Source organism: Pongo abelii, chromosome 11 (assembly GCF_028885655.2).
Source record: "Pongo abelii isolate AG06213 chromosome 11, NHGRI_mPonAbe1-v2.0_pri, whole genome shotgun sequence".
In the NCBI taxonomy this organism is placed as follows: Eukaryota; Metazoa; Chordata; class Mammalia; order Primates; family Hominidae; genus Pongo; species Pongo abelii.
In genome coordinates, this window is record NC_071996.2 from 92024285 (window position 1) to 92044090 (window position 19806).

The 19806-nt window shown below is 35.2% G+C and overlaps 1 protein-coding gene across 1 annotated transcript in view; it reads right to left on the reverse strand.

The window, feature by feature from the left end:
* The window catches only part of COL5A2 (collagen type V alpha 2 chain), a 147441-nt gene that overhangs the window by 43209 nt on the left and 84426 nt on the right, over positions 1-19806 (reverse strand). Inside the window, exons 7-16 of the mRNA XM_002812666.5 lie at positions 16708-16818; positions 13097-13174; positions 11128-11172; positions 10118-10171; positions 9554-9607; positions 8379-8432; positions 5410-5463; positions 4388-4441; positions 3476-3520; positions 2929-2982 (exon numbers count right to left, since the gene is read on the reverse strand). Of these exons, the coding sequence (XP_002812712.1) occupies positions 2929-2982; positions 3476-3520; positions 4388-4441; positions 5410-5463; positions 8379-8432; positions 9554-9607; positions 10118-10171; positions 11128-11172; positions 13097-13174; positions 16708-16818 (603 nt within the window). The remainder of the gene's footprint in view (positions 1-2928; positions 2983-3475; positions 3521-4387; positions 4442-5409; positions 5464-8378; positions 8433-9553; positions 9608-10117; positions 10172-11127; positions 11173-13096; positions 13175-16707; positions 16819-19806) is intronic.

Here is a 19806-nt window from a genome sequence, read left to right on the forward strand (position 1 = left end):
TAATAGCAATATAAATACATTTACACAAGCTGATATGGTAGTCATAAATGCATCTATCCTTATAGCAATAAGAAATAAAATCAGGATTGAGAAAATGAAACTGATTAAAATGATTCTTTTTACTTTAATGTATCATCTTCTAACATATGAACTCAGAGACAATGAAAATTTGAACACCTCAATATTCTTAATAGCCAGATTAACTCAGAGAAGCAATGTCTAGAAAATAAAACACACAGAGAGATAAATTAAGTTATAGTGAATTCTGTAGGTTTCACTCAGAGCTCCCTTAAGTACTGAAATATTCATCCTGTCAGCTGGAAATATAACCTGCTGATGGCTCACTATTGATACATTCCCTAGGAATTGCCCTCAGCTAAAGGGAATTAGCTCTCTCAAGATTGTGCCCTTTCCTTGGTCAATGCAGGGATACAAAGCATTGGCCCTTATTTGAGACAAGTCTGCAAGAGCCATCTCAGCTCCATAGTTCCCCTGAAATTGACTGAGATCTCTGTTGCAATTGCAACACAATTCAATTTCTCCCTCTGACAAACCCTGCTTTTATTCATTCCTTCCTTCAAAAATACAGCTTCTAAGAGTACTCACCAATAAATTTCCTGTACTGTATACAAGTCACTTTTTTGAGGCTGTTTCCTAGGAAACCTGACCTAAGACCCTAAGACCATTGATGCTAGAGTGGTTACAAGAAAGCAAACTCTAAAATGGGATTTGTAAGCTGGATTTCCCACTGGTCAGCTGGTGACAGTCAGAGTATGAATCACCCTTGGCATGCTGCGATGGCACAATAGTAAATATTGCCACGAGTGGTGAACAGAGATATTTTAAGGGAATGGGCTAGTAATGCAATATCTCAGGCATTTGAGAAGACTTAAGAAAATAACAATTATAAAGCTGATGGAATTGCATGGGTCTTGTATAGTGCATCTATTGGAGAAAGACACTAAAAGGCTGATGGTGGTTAATCACCAATGTAAGACTCCTTGGCAGCATTTTTTTAAATTCTCATCTCCTGCAACCAGAGAGAAGAAAAAGCTGAATATCAGGCCAAGCACAGGGCTTAATGCAAGACTATGAGAGCTCTTGGGATGGTGAAATTCTCAAACCTAGAAAATCTGTTATGTCATGGTCAGGGTCCTGGATTGGGAGGAGTCGGACTCAGATTTGGCAATAGGATATGTGGGTCAACACACTGAAGAACTTCAGCTGGGCCCAGTGACTCATGCCTGTAATTCCAGCACTTTGGGAGGCTGAGACAGGAGGATTGCTTGAAGCCAGAAGTTTTAGACAAGCTTGGGCAACAATGTGAGACCCTGTCTCTACAAAAAAAAATTAGCCAGGAATGGCGGCATGCACCTGTAGTCCCAGCTATTTGGGTGAGAGTATCGCTTGAGCCCAGGAGTTCAAGGCTACAGTGAGCTATGATTGTGCCGCTGCCCTGTAGCCTGGGCAACAGAGTAAGACCCTGTCCTCAAAATTTAAAGGAAAAAAAAGAAATTTAAAATATCAGGTCCATCTAAAGTCACTTGGCCTAGAGAAGTGGCCCATTACCCCCATTAATAGTTGGTACTTCTCTCTTGTTGAAGATGATACCTAAGCCTCTACTTTGGAAGACAACTTAAGCCCACTTCTGGACACCAGACCAATAACTAACACTACTCCTGATTTTTTAAAAAGATATCATACACCAAAGCACCTATAAGACCTAAACATCAGGTAGAGGCGGGATCTGAGAAAGAATGTATGGGTCTTGGTCCTGAAGACACTGTATCAAAAAAACATAATACAAAGTTGGAAAACTTTAATGATGTGGATACACTGTCTCGTGATATTGCAATTTAACACCCTGGTAAGAACCCTGAGAAACAGTGCTAACATGGGAGATAGTTCTTAGAAATGTGGGAAGAGCAATAGCCCATGCTGGGGCAGAAATGTCAGACCTCCCTTGGCAGACAGCAAAAGAAAGCACAGAGAAGTAAGCATACTATATTGATAGACGATGTTAGCATAGATAAGCCAATAGCTGACTATATTCTATAATATTCTCTATATCCCCTTAGGACACTGCTTACTAAAGTAATAAAGAATGGCCTGGTGAGAGGGTCTTACACTTTCCAAATCAGGGCCCTGAATTTGGTATTGTTGAGTAGCTCTGAGGTGGTTGTCCTCTATGGGCTGGAGGTAATAGCGGAGACAGTGTAAACCTGCGATTGCTAATAGTAATGGGGATGATCGGATCTTGAAATAATAGAGGAAAGGTGGCAGTCCTTAACTACCTAAAGCAAAGTAGGTGCAAAGTAATGAACTATAAGTCTGAAATATTAGTCAGCATAGCCTGATCTTCAGAGAGTTGCGAAAAGAATAATTAGAATATGCCTCCTATACAGGTTCAAGTTACATAAATAGTCTGCAAGAGTATTTCTCAATCTATATAATTAAAATGAATCAAGGACAGGTGATCAGGATGCTCAGCTCTTTCAAAGAGTGCACTCAGAGTAACCACCTTTTAGGAGTATGAGGAACATAAAATGCTTGGAAGAATTCTTGGCGTATAAGCTCTTGATAAATGTTTCCTATTATTGTATTAGTATATCCAAGTTTGTGTTTTTCTATGGACTATATTCCATGCTGTTATATGTATTCATTATTTTCTTAATTTTTGTATTAAAGTAGATGACAAATGTACTGTGGCTATATGTTAACATTAAAAGCAAAGGGAAGGCTGTTCAAGAATTCTCTGTACTTTCTTTTCAACTTTTCTGTAAACCTGACTTTATTCCAAAAGAAAAAGGAAAAAAAAAAGGTGACCAGTACTATTACTTTCATTTAAAAGGCAAGTTCAGTAAACCAAATCTGAAAATAAATTGAAATACACATCTCAGCAGTATAAGTAAAAGCAGATATACTTACAGGAGCACCCTGTGGCCCAAGTCTCCCTCTCTCTCCTGGCATTCCCCTCGGACCCTATAGACGATAGAGAAGAAATATCTCTTGAAGCACCTAATTTGAAATGTAGAGTAGTCTGACTACCCCACTCAATCCAATTGAGATTCAAGATAATTGGCCACCAAGCAGTAGTATTTCCAGGGGCAATGTTGGGTTTGAAAAACTATCCCCATGTGGAGATAAATAACCTATCACCTCTTACATAAATAGATTTCACTTAACCTGGCTTTAATGGGCTAAATCTATGATAATCTTGATTTGATCACTGAGTATAGAAAAAGAATAAGGGCATTCAACTGTTAAGAGAAACAATGAAATGTGGGAAACCTTTTCTATTAGAAGGGCTCAACTCTCTTGTGCTTGTCTATCAGCTGGTAATCAAGATTATTTTACTAGCCAACATATGTTGTCCATTTATTTTTATTTTTCATTTAAAAATTCTCTTGTTATAATCTAAAAGGCAAGGAAATATAACCTTAGAAATTTAACAAACAAGAAAACGAGCACATACCAGAGGACCCATGGCACCCATTGGACCAGTGGGCCCAGCTTCACCCTAAAAAAAAATGAGAATACATTACAGTATGAGAAGCCTACAACTGATACATCACTTTGTTCTGTGTGTGTAATTTTAAAAGCATATTTTCAAAGAGGACATATGAAAGATGTACTTTTGATATAGGATCTCAGAATGTTGTTTTATTACTTCTTCTCAAAATGCAATAGTAGTGTAGTTTTAAAGAAATACATCTAAAATAATATTGGGGACTTAAGATTGATGGAAACTATCATACCTAGCCACAGTAACCAGTCTCAGGAAAGGACTTAGCTGGCTATGTCTGATATGTCTCAAGTAAAACTTTACAAAGCTAAAATTGATTGTAATATTCTCTTAAGATCTATTCTAGGAGACTTAGAAATAAAAAAACTTTAAAGCCAAATGATTTTCCACATTAGTTCATGATGCTTTCCACTAAAAATTCCTTTATACTTCCTTGATGTTTTTTCTCCCTGTAGAAATACAAATAAATTTTGAGAAGAAACAATGGGTAGAAGGTCTTGGTATTAAAGGAGTACTCAATAATGGGACTAATGAACTATCTAAACCTTTCAGATATTTTTTAAGAAGAAAAATGAATGATTGTATTTTAAGATAGATTCATAGTGCCATCTTCATATGAAGACAACACCCATCCTACACTAGCAGACACCCAGTGCCATGGAGGCTATTCTTGGAGGCATATCAAGTCATGTCATGGTAAAGCCATTGCCACTCATCTTTGAAAAATTATGTTTATTTACCTAACCATTTGTTTATAGCCCTCTCTCCTGCTGAATTAAGGTGGTTCTGAAAAATGTGTAAACATTTGAAGCAAAACTAAGATGCCAAAGTGAGGTTACAGTGAGACAATTATAAGATTACCTTGGAACCAGGTGCTCCAACTTCACCTTTAGGGCCTTCAAGACCTTTGTGTCCCTGAGAATAAAAATGTAAATTTGTATTTGTATCCTGTTTTTTTCAATCCTCAAAGGCATAAAAGAACCAAAAATAAGCTTGCAGAAATTGCCTTATAAAAATGAATATCAAATTTAAAGTTGTTGCTCAAAATATTTTCAAATTCTCAAACTTTTCTGAAAGCTTATTCAGGGAAAAGTAGAGTTTTCACCTTTAAATAACATTTTCAGCTTGCAATGTTCTCACCCTTCAAACACTTGTGACTTCATAGAAATTTAATCTGTAGCTACAAATAAAAAACTTACAGTGGCTTTAGAGGAAACACATAACTACAGAGTTCATATTGTTATAAAATATCATTTGTATTCAAGGTGAATGTTCAAAATACTTAATAACGAGTATAGCAGCAGACATCTTAATCAAAATCTCAACTACTCAAAACAGAGGCCAGTGTATAGTGTATATTGATTGAATATCACTACTTGATATTATGATAGATTAGATAGATGACAGATTCTACATACATGAACAATATATAATAGTCACATCATAATTATCTTCAGTAATAAGAAAGGCATTCTATTGCTTTCCAAATCTAGGTAGACTGGGCCCCTTCTGTGACCTAGTACTCTCTATCTCTACCATGTCACCTATTCCACTATATAGGAATTGCCTACCTTTTCATCTGTACCCCCTAATAGCCTGAAGCTTCAGGCTAGAGATTTTTCTCATTCATCACTGTATCCTCTTTTGTAGCATAGTGTCCAGTACATAGTAAGAATTCAAAATATATTTCTTTATCAAATCAAATTAAACTCAAAGGAAATGTATAAAAAAATTGTGATTTCAGTAACCACAGATGAATACTGCAACCATAGACAGTTAAGTATAATCGACAAATTGACTTGTAAAGATTTTGAAGGTAATGCTCCCCAGAGCCTATTCACTAAACCACAGTATCTGAGAGGATTACAATAGATTGAACTTACTCGGTGACCCTTCAGACCTGGAAGACCAGGAGCCCCAGGAAAGCCACGAGCTCCCTGGGAGGAAAACATAGATAGGGCATTTTACAGTCATTAACAAGCATGCAAAATTCCTTAATATATAATTTTTTCCCCAAAAAATAGCTAGTACACAGTTTTCCAGCAACATATCAAGAAGAACAAAAAAAGCAGTATACTTTTATCTGTCAAAATATACCTGGGTGATCAAAATTAGCAAAGTAAATATGCTATTAGAAATGGAAACATGACTTATACAAGGATACAAAATAATGCCAGGTATTGAGTTAATGACACTTTGAATTTTTCACATGATATCACTGTGTTATAATTAGTAGTGAAAACAAAACAAGAACATAAGCATGAATCAATATGTCCAACATGAGAACTGACTATACTAAGGCAGAAAAAAATATTCAGGAGAGAAATTCAAGATAAAATAACCTTTTCCTTCTTTATTGTGCTTTATTTATGGTACAAGATTAAATGCCTTTGTAGCAAACCAATGTCTTTATTTTCTATGAATTTCTGAATATTTGCAGCAGAATATGATGGGAAGAACAGTATTATAATGTGGTCAGGAATTTAAAATAAATTGCTTAGGAGAAACTTTGTGGATTTATGATTATTTAAAAAACTAAATGAATAAACAAAATATCCAACAGAAAAGAAAGTCAAGAAATATGAGAAAGCTTTGTTTCTTGACTAAATAATTACTTAATTTCTGCAAATTCTATGTAGCTTTCACCTAAACACATTAAATAAAAAACAACAGAAATACCACAGAAAATCAAATCCAGTGGTACAACTATTTTGAAATGATGCTTGAAACTTTTTCCTTATACTGCCTTAAAAGATACTAAGCTAATGACTTAATTATTTACTTATTATTATGGCCTACATTAATTTGATTTTGCATTGAATTGCCATTACCACTGCCACCAGTATATTGAGCACCTTGATAGCACTGATTGATGTGATCACTTATTGATTATTATTGTTAATTTATGTATAGCTGGCACTTAGCCTTATGTTTGGTTAATGGACATTCAATGAATAATTATTGGATAAACAACTAAATAAAGAAATGGTTTAATATTTCTTACTCTCATAGCACTTTAACCTTTCCTAAGGAACTCCTCTTGGTCTAACATGTTACACAGATAAAAAATCCTTCTGCTCTGCAAATCATAGGTTTCATTCACTATTTCTAAATGGTTGAATAAGCAACTCAATGGATGAAATTCATATAACAAAATCAAAGTAATAATTCCTCTGTGACCTCTTGAAAGAAAATTATTTCTTTAGTGTTTTAGAGGGTTATCACAGTAGGGGTAAAACAAATCATGCTCTCTGAACAAATGAAGTCCCATTAATTCTTCTGTTTACACAACCCTGCTCAAGAATTCTTTCACATCAAGAACTCCCTTTAAGTGTTCAACTTAATGCCTCATTTTACAGAGATTTGTCTCCTCTCCATCCTTAGCAGGCAACTTAGTGCAGACCCATCTAAGCCTATAGGGGAATTGCTGAGCTATGTTATTTCAAATAATTAGTTAACTTCAGTTTTTATGGTCTGCAAGGGAAATTCTCATGTGATTACATATCCCTAATGTAACAGGAAAATGAACCAGATGTCCTAATGCTCATAAAAATTCTCATTCTGCTGACCCAGGACTGTCATTACAGCGCAATCACACATTGCACTGAGCTTGCACAGTGCATCTGTGGTGTGCTGGCAGGGCACCCTTCCTCCCCATGGAGGGCCCACACTGTGAGCATGAGCAAGAGTGCAGCAGGACATGGGAAGTTCAAACCTGGATGGGTTGAAAAGGACATCTGTGCTAATGACTAAACCTCATGTCTCTGTCTGCATTTATTTTCCAGGCTGATGCAGGAGGAAAGAAAGCAGGGAGTTGGGAAATTGGTTTATATTTGCAACCAAATAATCCTTTGAGCCTTGCAAATTTCCCTTAAAAGATAAGGGAGCATTCATTTGTTTAAAACATTTCCTAGCATTGAACCTCATCAATTTTCAGAAAGTAAACAGAAAGTAATGTGGTACTATTGATTGTATTGAGTGGCAGAAACATAAGGAAATTATAGGAAATATAATAAATGGGAGAGTGAATGCTTAGGGGCTGTTGAGCAGGAGAAACCCAAGAAGTAGGAATGTTTGAGGAAGATTTTTGCTTGCTTATCATACTCTAATTTGCCCCATGGCCAGTGTAACACATTCTAGAAGAGGGCCTAGCAAAGCAATTTGAGTGACAAGAGACAGGTGGGTTCAGAGAATGGCCAAGGGGCCAGGTCTTGGATTCTGGTGGAGTAGCTGCCAGGAGTCTATTCTTTTAGGGAGCCAAAGGGGAAGAAAATAGCTATGTTAGGAGAGCTGGAAATCAGTGTATAATGTCATGATTTTAGGACCCAGAACATTAATCAAGAATTTCAACCAAAATTAGGGTTTGGGGAGCAGCCAAAGAGGCATCCCGTCCATAATTTATTGTCTCTACAACAAGCTTTTCTTCAAGCTATTATTTAGACATATGTGACAATATAAAGTAAAAATACTAAAAAGATTTTAAAAAGCTAAAATAGGATTGAAGTGTGAATTGTAAATAGGTCAAGCTGGGTAACTCATTTTATGAAAAAAAACCTATTTTTTTCTGAATATTCTGAGGATTTGATACTTAGTTTGGAGAGCATTCATGTTATGTTCAATATACTTCTCTAGCTCCAGAAGGCTTATTTATGGTGCCAATGCAAAGCAGACAACTGGAGTTAACAATCACTCTGGCAAAATGTCCTGTGACATTTTACATTTTTACAGAAACAAACAATGCTTGTTTGTCTCCATTTACTTAGTGCCTGATACATGTGCGTACAGAGAATTGTGATTTAATTCAATGTTCTTTATTTTTCAAAGTTTGTCTTTATGTTGAGTATAAACTTACCGGAGATCCTGCAAATCCCACTTCACCAGGATTTCCATTTCTGCCAGGTTCACCCTTTATGGAAAAAAATGTAGGAGATTGGGGAGGCAAAAGTGATTAAAATGTTCTTCTCTGAAACTAAATGATAAATAAATTACTAATAAAACAGTCTTCTTTAGAAAGCTAATGTGCAATTCTCTAAACAGTGCAAAAAATAAAGTAAAAATAGGCTCTATTCCTTATATTCCTGATAGTACTCCATTCTACCAAGTTAGTCTGTGGCTTTCATTAATTTACCCGGAAGAATAAATTGTTGAAAATTTTCCTGGTCTGATCTAGCTCACTATTTTATGAACATCAAAATTTATACACATAAACATACATGTATGCTATAGGATATGTACTATAGAATTCTATATGATCACATGACACTGAATTAAATTATTGCTTCTTAAAATACTACTTTCCATTTCTTTCCTGTGGTTAAAAAGAAAGGACTACCAGAAATATGTGCTCTATGGCCAAATTCAATGTAACCTGTTTAAATAAATCTTATGACTCACAAAGAGAAAATATTTATTAATACTTGGTTTAGTATCATATAGAAATTAATGGCCTACCCATAATTTGATCTTCAACTTTGGTATAACTAAGAATCTAGAAATGTAAGTCTGCTATTGCACACTGTTCTCTGATTACATGTTCTTAGTGTCAAAATCTGGAGTTGGGTCTTAACTTTAATTAAAAATCCAATTGAAGAAATCATTTTTTCATCATTGGGGAGCATATTGGCACTATACTACTAACACGTTTTAAAAATTCCTTTTAAATAAGACCTCATAATGATGTATTGCCATCAGAGCAACATATTTTTTCTTTCAGGTAATTTCAGTGGTTCCACTAGGAAAGGTTGTTGCTACTGTGACAACAAGCCTAGCATCTGATGGAGAAATCTTAACAAAAACCCAGGGAATTCAGGAAGAGACAGTGGTACCTAATAACATAATACTACGCAAATTAAGAGCCCTTTTAGGTATTTGTAAAATTCCATTCTGAGTGCTCCTCTTTACATTGAATTTAATGCAAACTAAAAGGGTAGGGAAATATAATGGAAATTAATACAGAACATTCTTGTTAACATTGTAATTCCTTCGCCTCTTCAAAACCTGAATGGAAAATGAGGAAAGGTAGCTTACGTCTTCCCCAGGTTTACCAGGAGGGCCCTCTGGTCCACGTGAACCAATTGGACCCTAATAACAGAACAAAACAAAAGGAAAAAAAGAATATTTACCTTTACTTGCCAGTAATACAATTCAAAACATTATTGAGACAAATGAAATGTCAAAATATTATTAAAACAAATGAAAACGATAAATATTGTTAAGACAGAGAAAATAGTTTTATTAATGTTTTGAATTTTATGTTGCATCCCCAGATCATGTGCTCAACAAGAAAAAAAGTATAATTGCACAAAAGCAAATAGCTCAGCACTGTCTAATAATCATAATCTTTGAATGTAAATATTCTTTGAATTTTTAAATTTAAATTTAAATAAATAAATTTAAATAGTCTTTGAATTTAAATATTCTGCTACAAGAAACATATAGCTTAAGAACGGTTCATAGAACAGGACTTCCAAACTGGATTATTATTTCTTCCTACATTAGGGAGGACCTGGGAAGATAAATAACTCAATATTTGACATCATTATAATGGTGGACCCAAATGTAACTGGGTCTACATGCTTACTTGATATTTACCATTGGTCCAGGATCACCAGGTTCACCAGGAGGTCCTGTAGGTCCTGCACCACCCTACAGTTGAGAATAAAGTATATATACAAACCAAGGAAAAATAGAATATTAAACCCTGTACTCTCTCAATATATAGTGTAATTGTTCAGACAGTTGGCTCTGCCATCTTCCAGCTGTGTGACTTTGGGCAAGTTACCTAATCTGTCTGTAACTGTTTCCTAATGTGTAAAATCAGAATAATATTGGTACTTACTTTATTTAGGCTGTTATGGCTGCTGAAGTAATTAATGTATGTTAAGAACCTAGAATAGTGCTGGCACAGAGTGTGTGAGTGCTCCATCAATGGTAGTTCTCCTCATCAACATCATCATCATCACCATCATCAACCACCTTTTCTATTCACTGATAGTTTGAAGTAAAACTCTACACACATCATAATGACAGTGTGGTAACCTTGACTGAACTAAAGGTTATTTTCATTCTTTCTTCTAAAATATTATTTCCTGATGTCTGTTAAATTGCTATAAAAAATAAAAATAGTTCTACATCACTATTTTACTGGCATCTGATAGGCATTTTAAAAGTATATTGTATTATGTTCTTCCTAAAGATCCCATGGAACAAACATCTTGATTCTTATTTCTAATAATACCACATGGGGATTGCCTCCTATGATCTGATTTCATAGCTTCAGAGTTGGCATATAACCAATTGTGAACATTTTCATGACATAACATAATGAATTTCTTACTTCAGATGCAAAGGCATGTAATTTTGTTATTGAAGATCAGTCACATAAAGAAATCAGATGATAAAAATTTATCCCAATAAACTTTGCAAAAACATGCTGCATACATTTCTAAATAAAAACTATTTAATATATCCTGTTTGAAGTGAGCGTTACAATATAAAATTTTAAAACCAGCCAAAAGCAGTCATGTCACAGAGACCTTATGTAATATATGTGTGCGTGTATCTTTTTCTTGCAGCATGTAATTAATTATAAAGAGACTTACTTGCTGTCCTTGTAAACCCTGTGGTCCCCTTGGGCCAACAGGACCCTTAAAAACAAATGAGGAGAAACGTTGCAAAGTACTCATGACAATTAGGTCAAATATTTCAAAAATGTTGAATCATCTCTAGAATCTGGAAAAGTGAAGCTTTGACGAAGGGGGATGATGACATTCTCCATCTGTACTCATTTGGAAGGCAGCTAAATTCAAGGAGATTAAAGCTTGGATAACATTTGGGATGATTTTATACATAACTTCAGTGTTATAAAGAGAGATGAGCCATATGCCTGTACACACCCAATGTCTTTAGAACAAGAACACTTGCATGTTTAATGGATGGTTCTGTTAAGTAAGAACATCCGAATAAAGAAAAATCTTGGCAGACATAAGTTAGTTCTCAAACTGCCTATTTAATTCTTCAGATTCACAGCAGATAATTCTTATAACTTAAATAAATAAGTTGAATTAAAGGTTTATGAAACATCAACAATAATGACTAGATTATATTAAATGTGAGTTGAAAACGATCTGGGGCACTGAGTTTCCTGGGTGATTTCTTTCTTTCACAACATAGATTGAAACTATCCACACAGGCTTTCCTCATTTAAACATGAAATCGTTCCACTGAGGCATAACAAAAGGAAGAAAACAAAAATGCGATTTTAGAACATTTATTATTATATGTCTATTACTATTTTTTAAATATACTTTAAAAAGTAAAATAAATTAAAATCAAATTTATTCTTTTTGTTTTTTTTTTAGACAGAGTCTCCCTCTGTCACCCAGGCTGGAGTGCAGTGGCGCGATCTTGGCTCACTGCAAGCTCCACCTCCTGGGTTCACGCCTCAGCCTCCCGAGTAGCTGGGACTACAGGCACCCGCCACCATGCCTGGCTAATTTTTTTGTATTTTTTTTTTTTTTAGTAGAGACGGGGTTTCATCGTGTTAGCCAGAATGGTCTCAATCTCCTGACCCTGTGATCCATCTGCCACAGCCTCCCAAAGTGCTGGGAGAACAGGCGTGAGCCACCGCGCCTGGCCAAAATCAAATTTATTCTTATGGCAAGATTTTAATTTTTTATTTTGAATGGAACATATAGTAAGAAAAGCTCCATTTAAAAAAAAACCACACATATGTAATTTAAACTCCAAATGGATAAAAATATGCAACTCAAAAAAAAATTCCCAAAAGAATCACTAAATGATGCCATATTACTAGTAACTTTAAAAATATACAAATAATATTTAAAATGCTCACAACGCTGGCCTTAAGGATGGATAGAAGGGGTGGTTATCTATGAGGTCTGATTTTGCACTTCTTATTGCCTGAAATGCTATTAACCTGGAATTATTTTGAACTATGTTATGAGCAATAAAACATGGGAGAGTTGGTTTTAGAAGTGTTAATTTATTCAATAAAATTGCATTGCTCCAAATATCCAGGAAAAAAATGGGAGTCTTTCTGATGTTGAAGAAATTCAAAAGAGGGTAAGAATATTGAGAAGACTCAGCCAGGAAACCATAGAGCTATTGGAATAAGGCAGCCAGAGGATATTAAGTAGAAAATAATAAAAATGAAAATAGCAAAACATCTCATTTCAAAATTTTACCAAACCACTGTTTCTAAGAGCACCATAAAATAGTTCTGCTTTTTATTTATAAAGGTATAGGTTTTATTATTGCGGTTGTGGTTATATGTCTTAAACTCCTTTATTTTCTTCCAATATTAAATAAAATGTACAGATAGACCTTTATTAATGTCAGCAAACACTTTGCATAATTATGAATGAAACACACTGGGCTTTTAACTGGCACACAGTAGAGTAAATAAATAAATTAAATGAATGAATGAATGAATGAACGACTGTGTTTAAGAAGATGCATGTTATTCTTTGACTAGTTAACTCAAGATTCTCTTTTTAAAATAATTTTTTTCACTGAAGTACTTCAATGATCAGTAAAATTTATGCTTACCACAGAGCCAGGCATTAGTCCTACTTGACTCCCAAGTCCAGATTTTTCATCCAACCCAGCCATTTGAGCTGAAAACGGCTGTAAAAGCAATATGTTGACATTATTTCTACAGTAAAAGACATACATCAACATCCTTTTCATATGGATAAGTGTACACTCTCCAGAATTCTTATAGAATGACTCTTCTGAGAATCATTCTAAGTGCTTGACTTTAAAGCCTGGAAAAAGACTTAAGTTGTTTTGATTGCTTGTGCTTTTGATTGACCATTCTTTCCCAGAGTATTTTATAAGTATGTTTCTCCAGAGCAATTTCTGAAACAGAGCAAATGTCTGATACTTGATAAAAGCATGGATTGTTCTGATAAGCACTAGCCAGTCTAATTGATTGCAGGTTTAAGTCTCTTTAACTGATTTCTTCCCACAGTTAGAGACGCCAAACATCTAAACAAAACCTAAAAGATACCTTTAAAACATTTGTCCTAAAGATTCCAGATTCCATTTTGGACTATTTTTGGATGACATTCTTTCTTTGTTCAATGCCCAGTAAACTTTAAATTACATTTATGTAAGTTGATAAAACTTTTATAGTCCTTTTAATGAATCCCTGAATGTTCCAAGTTTGGAAACAGTTTGACCTACTCTCTTTCACAATTAAAAAACCTTAGTAATCAAACTGACCAAAATTGTTCATATACATTTTAGTAGTCACATTAGTTTCCAAATTTTTGTGGGAAAGAATGTGTGTACTGTTTATAAATAAATTGGCAATTTCTTCTACAATCTGTTGAGAAAAATGTGTATGAACTTTTATAAAGCAAAAATTATATTCAGGCTTTACATGTTCCTTGTTAAGGTCTCAATCTACAGGCATGCCTCATTTTACTGTGCTTTACCAATATTATGTTTATTACAAATTCAAGTCTTGTGACAATCCTGCACCAAGCAAGACAACTGGTGCCATGTTTGCAATGGCATGTGTTCACTCTGTGTCTCTGTGTCACACTTTGGTAGTTCTCATAATACTTTAATATCATTATTGTTCTTATAATATCTGTTATGATGATCTGTGTTCAGTGATCTTGATGTTACTAAAGTAATTGTTTTAGGTGCCTTGAATCATGCCCATACAAGACAATAAACTTGATCGATAAATATTGTGTGTGTTGTTCTACCAACCGGGTGTTCCCTGTCTCCCTTCCTCTCCATGGGCCTCCTTATTCCCTGAGACACAACAACATTAAAATTAGGTCAGTTAATAACCCAACAATGGCCTCTAAATGTTCAAGTGAAAGAAAAAGTCTCACATCTCTCACTTTACATTGTAAGCTAGAAATGTTCTAGTAAGGAAGGCATGTTGAAACCCAAGATAGGCCAAAGCTAGACTTCTTGCAGCAAACAATCATCCAACTTATGAATGCAAAGGAAAAGTTCTTAAAAAATTAGAAGCACTACTTCAGTAAACACACAAATAATAAGAAAGTAAAACAGCCTTAATGCTAATATGGAGAAAGGTTTAGTAGTCTGGATAGAAGACCAAACCAGCCACAACATTATCTTACCCAAAATTGAATCTAGAGCAAGGCCCTAACCCTCTTCAATTCTGTGAAGTCTGAAAGAAGCAAGGAAGTGGCAGAAGAAAAGTTGGAAGCTAGAAAATGTTGGTTTATGAGGTTAAAGGAAAGAAGCCACCTCCATAATATAAAAGTGCAAAGTGAAGCAGCAAATGCTGATGTAGACACTGCAGCAAGTTATCCAGAAGTTCAAGTTAGCATCATTGATGAACGTGGCTACACTCGACAACAGACTTTCAATGTACACAAAACAGCCTTCTACTGGAAGAAGATGCCATCTAGGACTTTCATTTTTAGAGAGAAAAAGTGCATGCCTGGCTTCAAAGCTTCCAAGAACAGGCTTATTCTCTTATTAGGGGTTAATACAGCTAGAGACTTTAAGCTAAGACCAGTGTTTATTTCTTATTATGGAAATCCTAGCATCCTTAGGAATTGTGATAAAACACCTCTGCCTATACCCTATAAATGGAACAACAAGGCCTGGATAATAGCACATCTGTTTACAGCCTTTACAGCATTGTTTACTGAATATTTCAAGCCCACTATTGAGATCTATTGCTCAGAAACAAAGGATTCCTTCCAAAATATTACTGCTCAGTGACAATGCACTAGGTCACATAAGAGTTCTGATGGAGATATACAAAGATATTAATGTTGTTTTCATGTCTGCTAATACAAAAACCATTTTGCAGCCCATGGATCTAAATAAATTTCAACTTTTAAATCTTATTACTTAAGAATATAATGTTCAAAATAAATTGAGAATCTTCTGGAAAGGATTCATCATTCTAGGTGCCATTAAGAACATTCTTGACTGATTGGTCAAACCATAAGCCTCAAGAGAAGTTTGGAAGAAGTTGAGTCCAACCTTCACAAACGAATTTTAGTGGCTGAAGACTGCAATGGGGGAAGTAATTGCAGATATGATGGCAATAGCAACAGAACTAGAATTATAAGTAGAGCCTGAAGATGTTGCTTAATTGTTGTAATCTCATAATAAAACTTTAACAGATGAGGACTTGCTTCTTATGAATGAGCAAAGAAAGTAGTTTCTCAAGATGCAGTCTATTCCTGGTGAAGATACTGTGAATATTGTTGAAATGACAACAAAGGATTTTGATATGGCAAACTTCATTGTTGTCTTATTTTTTAAATTACCATAGCAATTCCAGGCTTCAGCAATACCACCCTTATTAGTCAGCAACTATCAGCATCAAAGCAAAACACCCCATCAGCAAAAAGTTTATGGCTTGCTGAAAGGTCAGATGATTATTAGCAATTTTTAACAATAAGGTATTTTTAATAAAGGAATATACCTTGTTTTTGAGACATAACGCTATTACACACTTTATAACAGACTATATTGTGGAAAAACGTAGGTTTATATGCACTGGGAAACAAAAAAAAATTCACATAACTCACTTTACTGCAGTATTTCACTTTATTGAGGTGGTTTGGAACTGAACCCACAATATCTCCATGGTTTGCCTGTACTCATAAATCCCCTATGTCTGACACTAACAATTCAAAGAAGTTGGTATTGAAAGACGTTTTGACTTTACTTCAAGTAAAAAAACTAAAATTGAAGAAATAATTAGGTGTCATTTTTAGTGTCAACTCAATGGCCTTCTCATATCCCTCATCATGGATGTGTCATCCTCTCTTGTGGAGGATACGGAGCAGATTTTGTTAGCATTCTGAGCCTAGAGAATAGGACAGATAAATCTCTCATTTCATTTAAAGGGGGGGGAAAGCAGTGGTTCTTTAGAATCAATAGAAAAAACAAAGCATATGGAGTCCAGAGCTGACATTGAGAAATACAAACAATTTGAAGCAGTACTTTAGAAAATACTTCTTCAAATTTTTCCAACAATTCCCTGTGGGTTTATTAGTTCTATTGTCCATAGCAGTGTTGACCTTATTTAACTGCTCTTACAATCAAGTGTCAATATCTGAACTGACACAATTTAAAATGCTAACAATATATCAATAATTTAAAACATGACCTGTACGTGACATTAAACAATGCACACAACTCACCCTGCTCATGCCATCAGGTCCTGGGTGGGACGGATGTCCAGGAGGTCCTGGAGCACCAGGTTGACCAGGAACACCTGGTTCTCCATCAATTCCCTGAGGTCCACGAGGGCCCTGGAATACAAGCCAGTTAAAATTAGAACCCACTGCCAAATATACACTTAGTAGAAAGCTAAAGGCACAGACTCCTTAATGGCAAGGGAGTGTTTATTATTTTAAAAATAAATGGCAATCTAGCCACTTAGAGTAATTTCATCAGCCACGTCACTACTGATTTCAGCATAGGTCTGAACTTCTACCATTCGGATGTGGTCTGGGTAAGAATTTTATCTGGCGTGTTAAATACCCAGAAATCAGCATTCTTAGAAGAATTATTTTTAAAATTTTCAGTTCAACAGTATTCTAAAGTGAACTTCCTTATTTGATTGAGTTTTTGCCGTGCAAGGGTATTTGATCAACAATTATAAATTCACTTGTCTGTCAGTGAAATTACAGTGGAATGTCATTGGATTACAGTTAACTATGTATATGTCTGCTTAACTTCTCCCTTCCTCCCCAAATTCAAGAATCCCTTGATTGGAGTTTGTAGAGATTTTCTATCTAATTGTTTAATGCTTTGCATAGTTCCTGGTACATACTAGACACTCAATACATGCATATTATATTGTTACCTTTCACTCCTCTTTAATACTTTAAAGCCTGGCACACTTTATTTTCCTTCCCACCCCCAGAGGAAGACTAGACCATTGAGAAATTAGAGGCAAAGGCACTGTGACCCAGCCAAGTCTAAGTTGTCAGAGAACTGAGCAATGATTTCTAGCTGCCAAATTCCACCCTTCTCCTAACCCACATTCTGAAGGCAGCTTGGGGAACAGCCACGTCCTCAGTTCTGGAAATGCTCCGTCCTCTAACCTCATCATTCCCACAAGGCTAGTTAAGTATTTTCTGGCTCCTTAACCCTAAAGAATCTTGACAGGCTTTAAAAAGAAAGGACCAAAAAGTCATAAGACAATATGCTTTTTATAATTATAAGCAGGGATCAAGGGAAATATGTTAAATGAAGTTTAATAGTTAAAAAAAGAACTCCCATGCTTAAACATGAGAATACCTATGGGACCACAGTAAGCAATTCAAATAGGAGCTGATAGTGCAGAGGGAGCAAACACAGGACAAGCTCAGGTGGCAGAGGTGGCAGTTTGTATATGCTGGTTTTGGGGAGGGTGGCATCATAGCTATTCAGAAATTTAATTATTTTAATATATTTAAACATTTATGTAGACATATTTACTTCTTGCAGTAGTGGGACAAACAAGCAAATTTATCCATTAAATAGAAGTAGAATACTAAGCCTGAAAAGCTTATATTAAAAAATGGTATCTTAGAAAATTATTCTCAGTTTTTAAAAATCAAAACTTTTCTGACTCCTAAACTACTAACAATTTACTTCACACTTCATTATACATAACAGAGGCTGATTTCAATTGTTCTCTAGGACTTCTGGATCCTGTGAATGAGAGTAACATGAACTGGATATGTATACGACAGCATAGACAAAATAATAGTCTGGTTTATTCATACAGTCTTATGTAGAAAACTCTGATTCTGTTCTTGCAATGCTCAATTGCTAATTAATAACCAGATATTATTATATACAAAAAGTGAACTAATGCATAATCTCTGCTCCCAGTGAGAGTTCCAAAGAGACACACACTAAACTACATTTATTGTCAACAGGAGTGGAGATAAGTTTGTGAAATATTCATTAGTCCTCCAAAGAGATTGTGACTTTCTCCATTCTTCTGTAATTAACACTTCGTATTTCAAAGTTTGATCCTAAGATTGCTTTCATTGACTTCATGATTCATTATATGCCTCCATGGAATCCCCTCTAAATAGCTTATGAAATTTACTGTTGCACAAATTAAGATTAAAATTAATAAAAACTTCTATAAAAATTATCTAAAATTAAGTGAACACAAGAATGTTTACTGGTAAATATCAAAAGCAAATTAGAATTTGGGAGCTCATTAAAAGTATCTATTTTTATATCTCCAAGTGAGCTGAATTACATAATTCTTATATTAAGGTAAATGTTACATTTATTATCATTCCCTTCCATTTCCAAGATACTCAAATATCTCCGCAGTAATCTACAATAAAAAAGTACTTCGAGGTTGCCACTAGGTGGCGATGTTTAAACATCCACAAGTAGAAAAGACGAATGACCGGGAACTGTCAAGAACTTCATTTCTCTCATTTCTCGCTCTCTTTCTCTCTGACAAACACACACACACACACACACACACATAAATGTTATAGATGTTAAGATCTAGTATATTTCCCATTTTACAGATCAAGAAACATACCAATAGTGGTTAAGTGTCATGTGCAACTAGAACTTAGCACATCATTGACCGTCCATCTCCTGACAGGTTGCTAGCTTGTCACTATGAAGTTATCTGAACAATATACTTAAAACTGAGGACGTGTGATGAGAGACAGTCATGAAAATCATTGGCTAATCCTGAAGGTTTTGTGGGAGTATCTCGTACTGAACTACTGACATACTAGTTCTCAGTCCAGAGCTATTTTGCCTGGATTTGGCAATGTCAAGAAACATTTTTAAGTGTCACAATTGTATGGGGGATGGCAGTTTCAACTGGCATCTAGTAGGTAGATACCAGGAATGCCGCAAAACTTCCTACAATGCGTATGGAGTTATTTGGCCTAAAATATCAATAGTGTTAACAGCGAGAAACCATGCTGTACATTGTGAGCCTTCTGTACTGTTTGATGGTAATATAATTGCAGGGGCAGGGGGAATGCTATTTATGATATTGTGACAGCCATAATTTTAGTCCAGCTAAGCAGCTCCTAGAAGGCTTGAGACATGAGGCAAAACATTCTACCTATGGGCATTCTGTTACATCATGCCCATCATTTCATATACATCATTTCATGCAAAGCTATCCATCATTTCATATCTTGAAATCGGTGTAGGCGGGCATTAAAAGAGTTGTTAAACACTTACCATCACACTACTTCTTTGCTAGGATTAAGAGAGGAACAGATTTCCTACTTGGATATCTGCCAGGGTTGTCT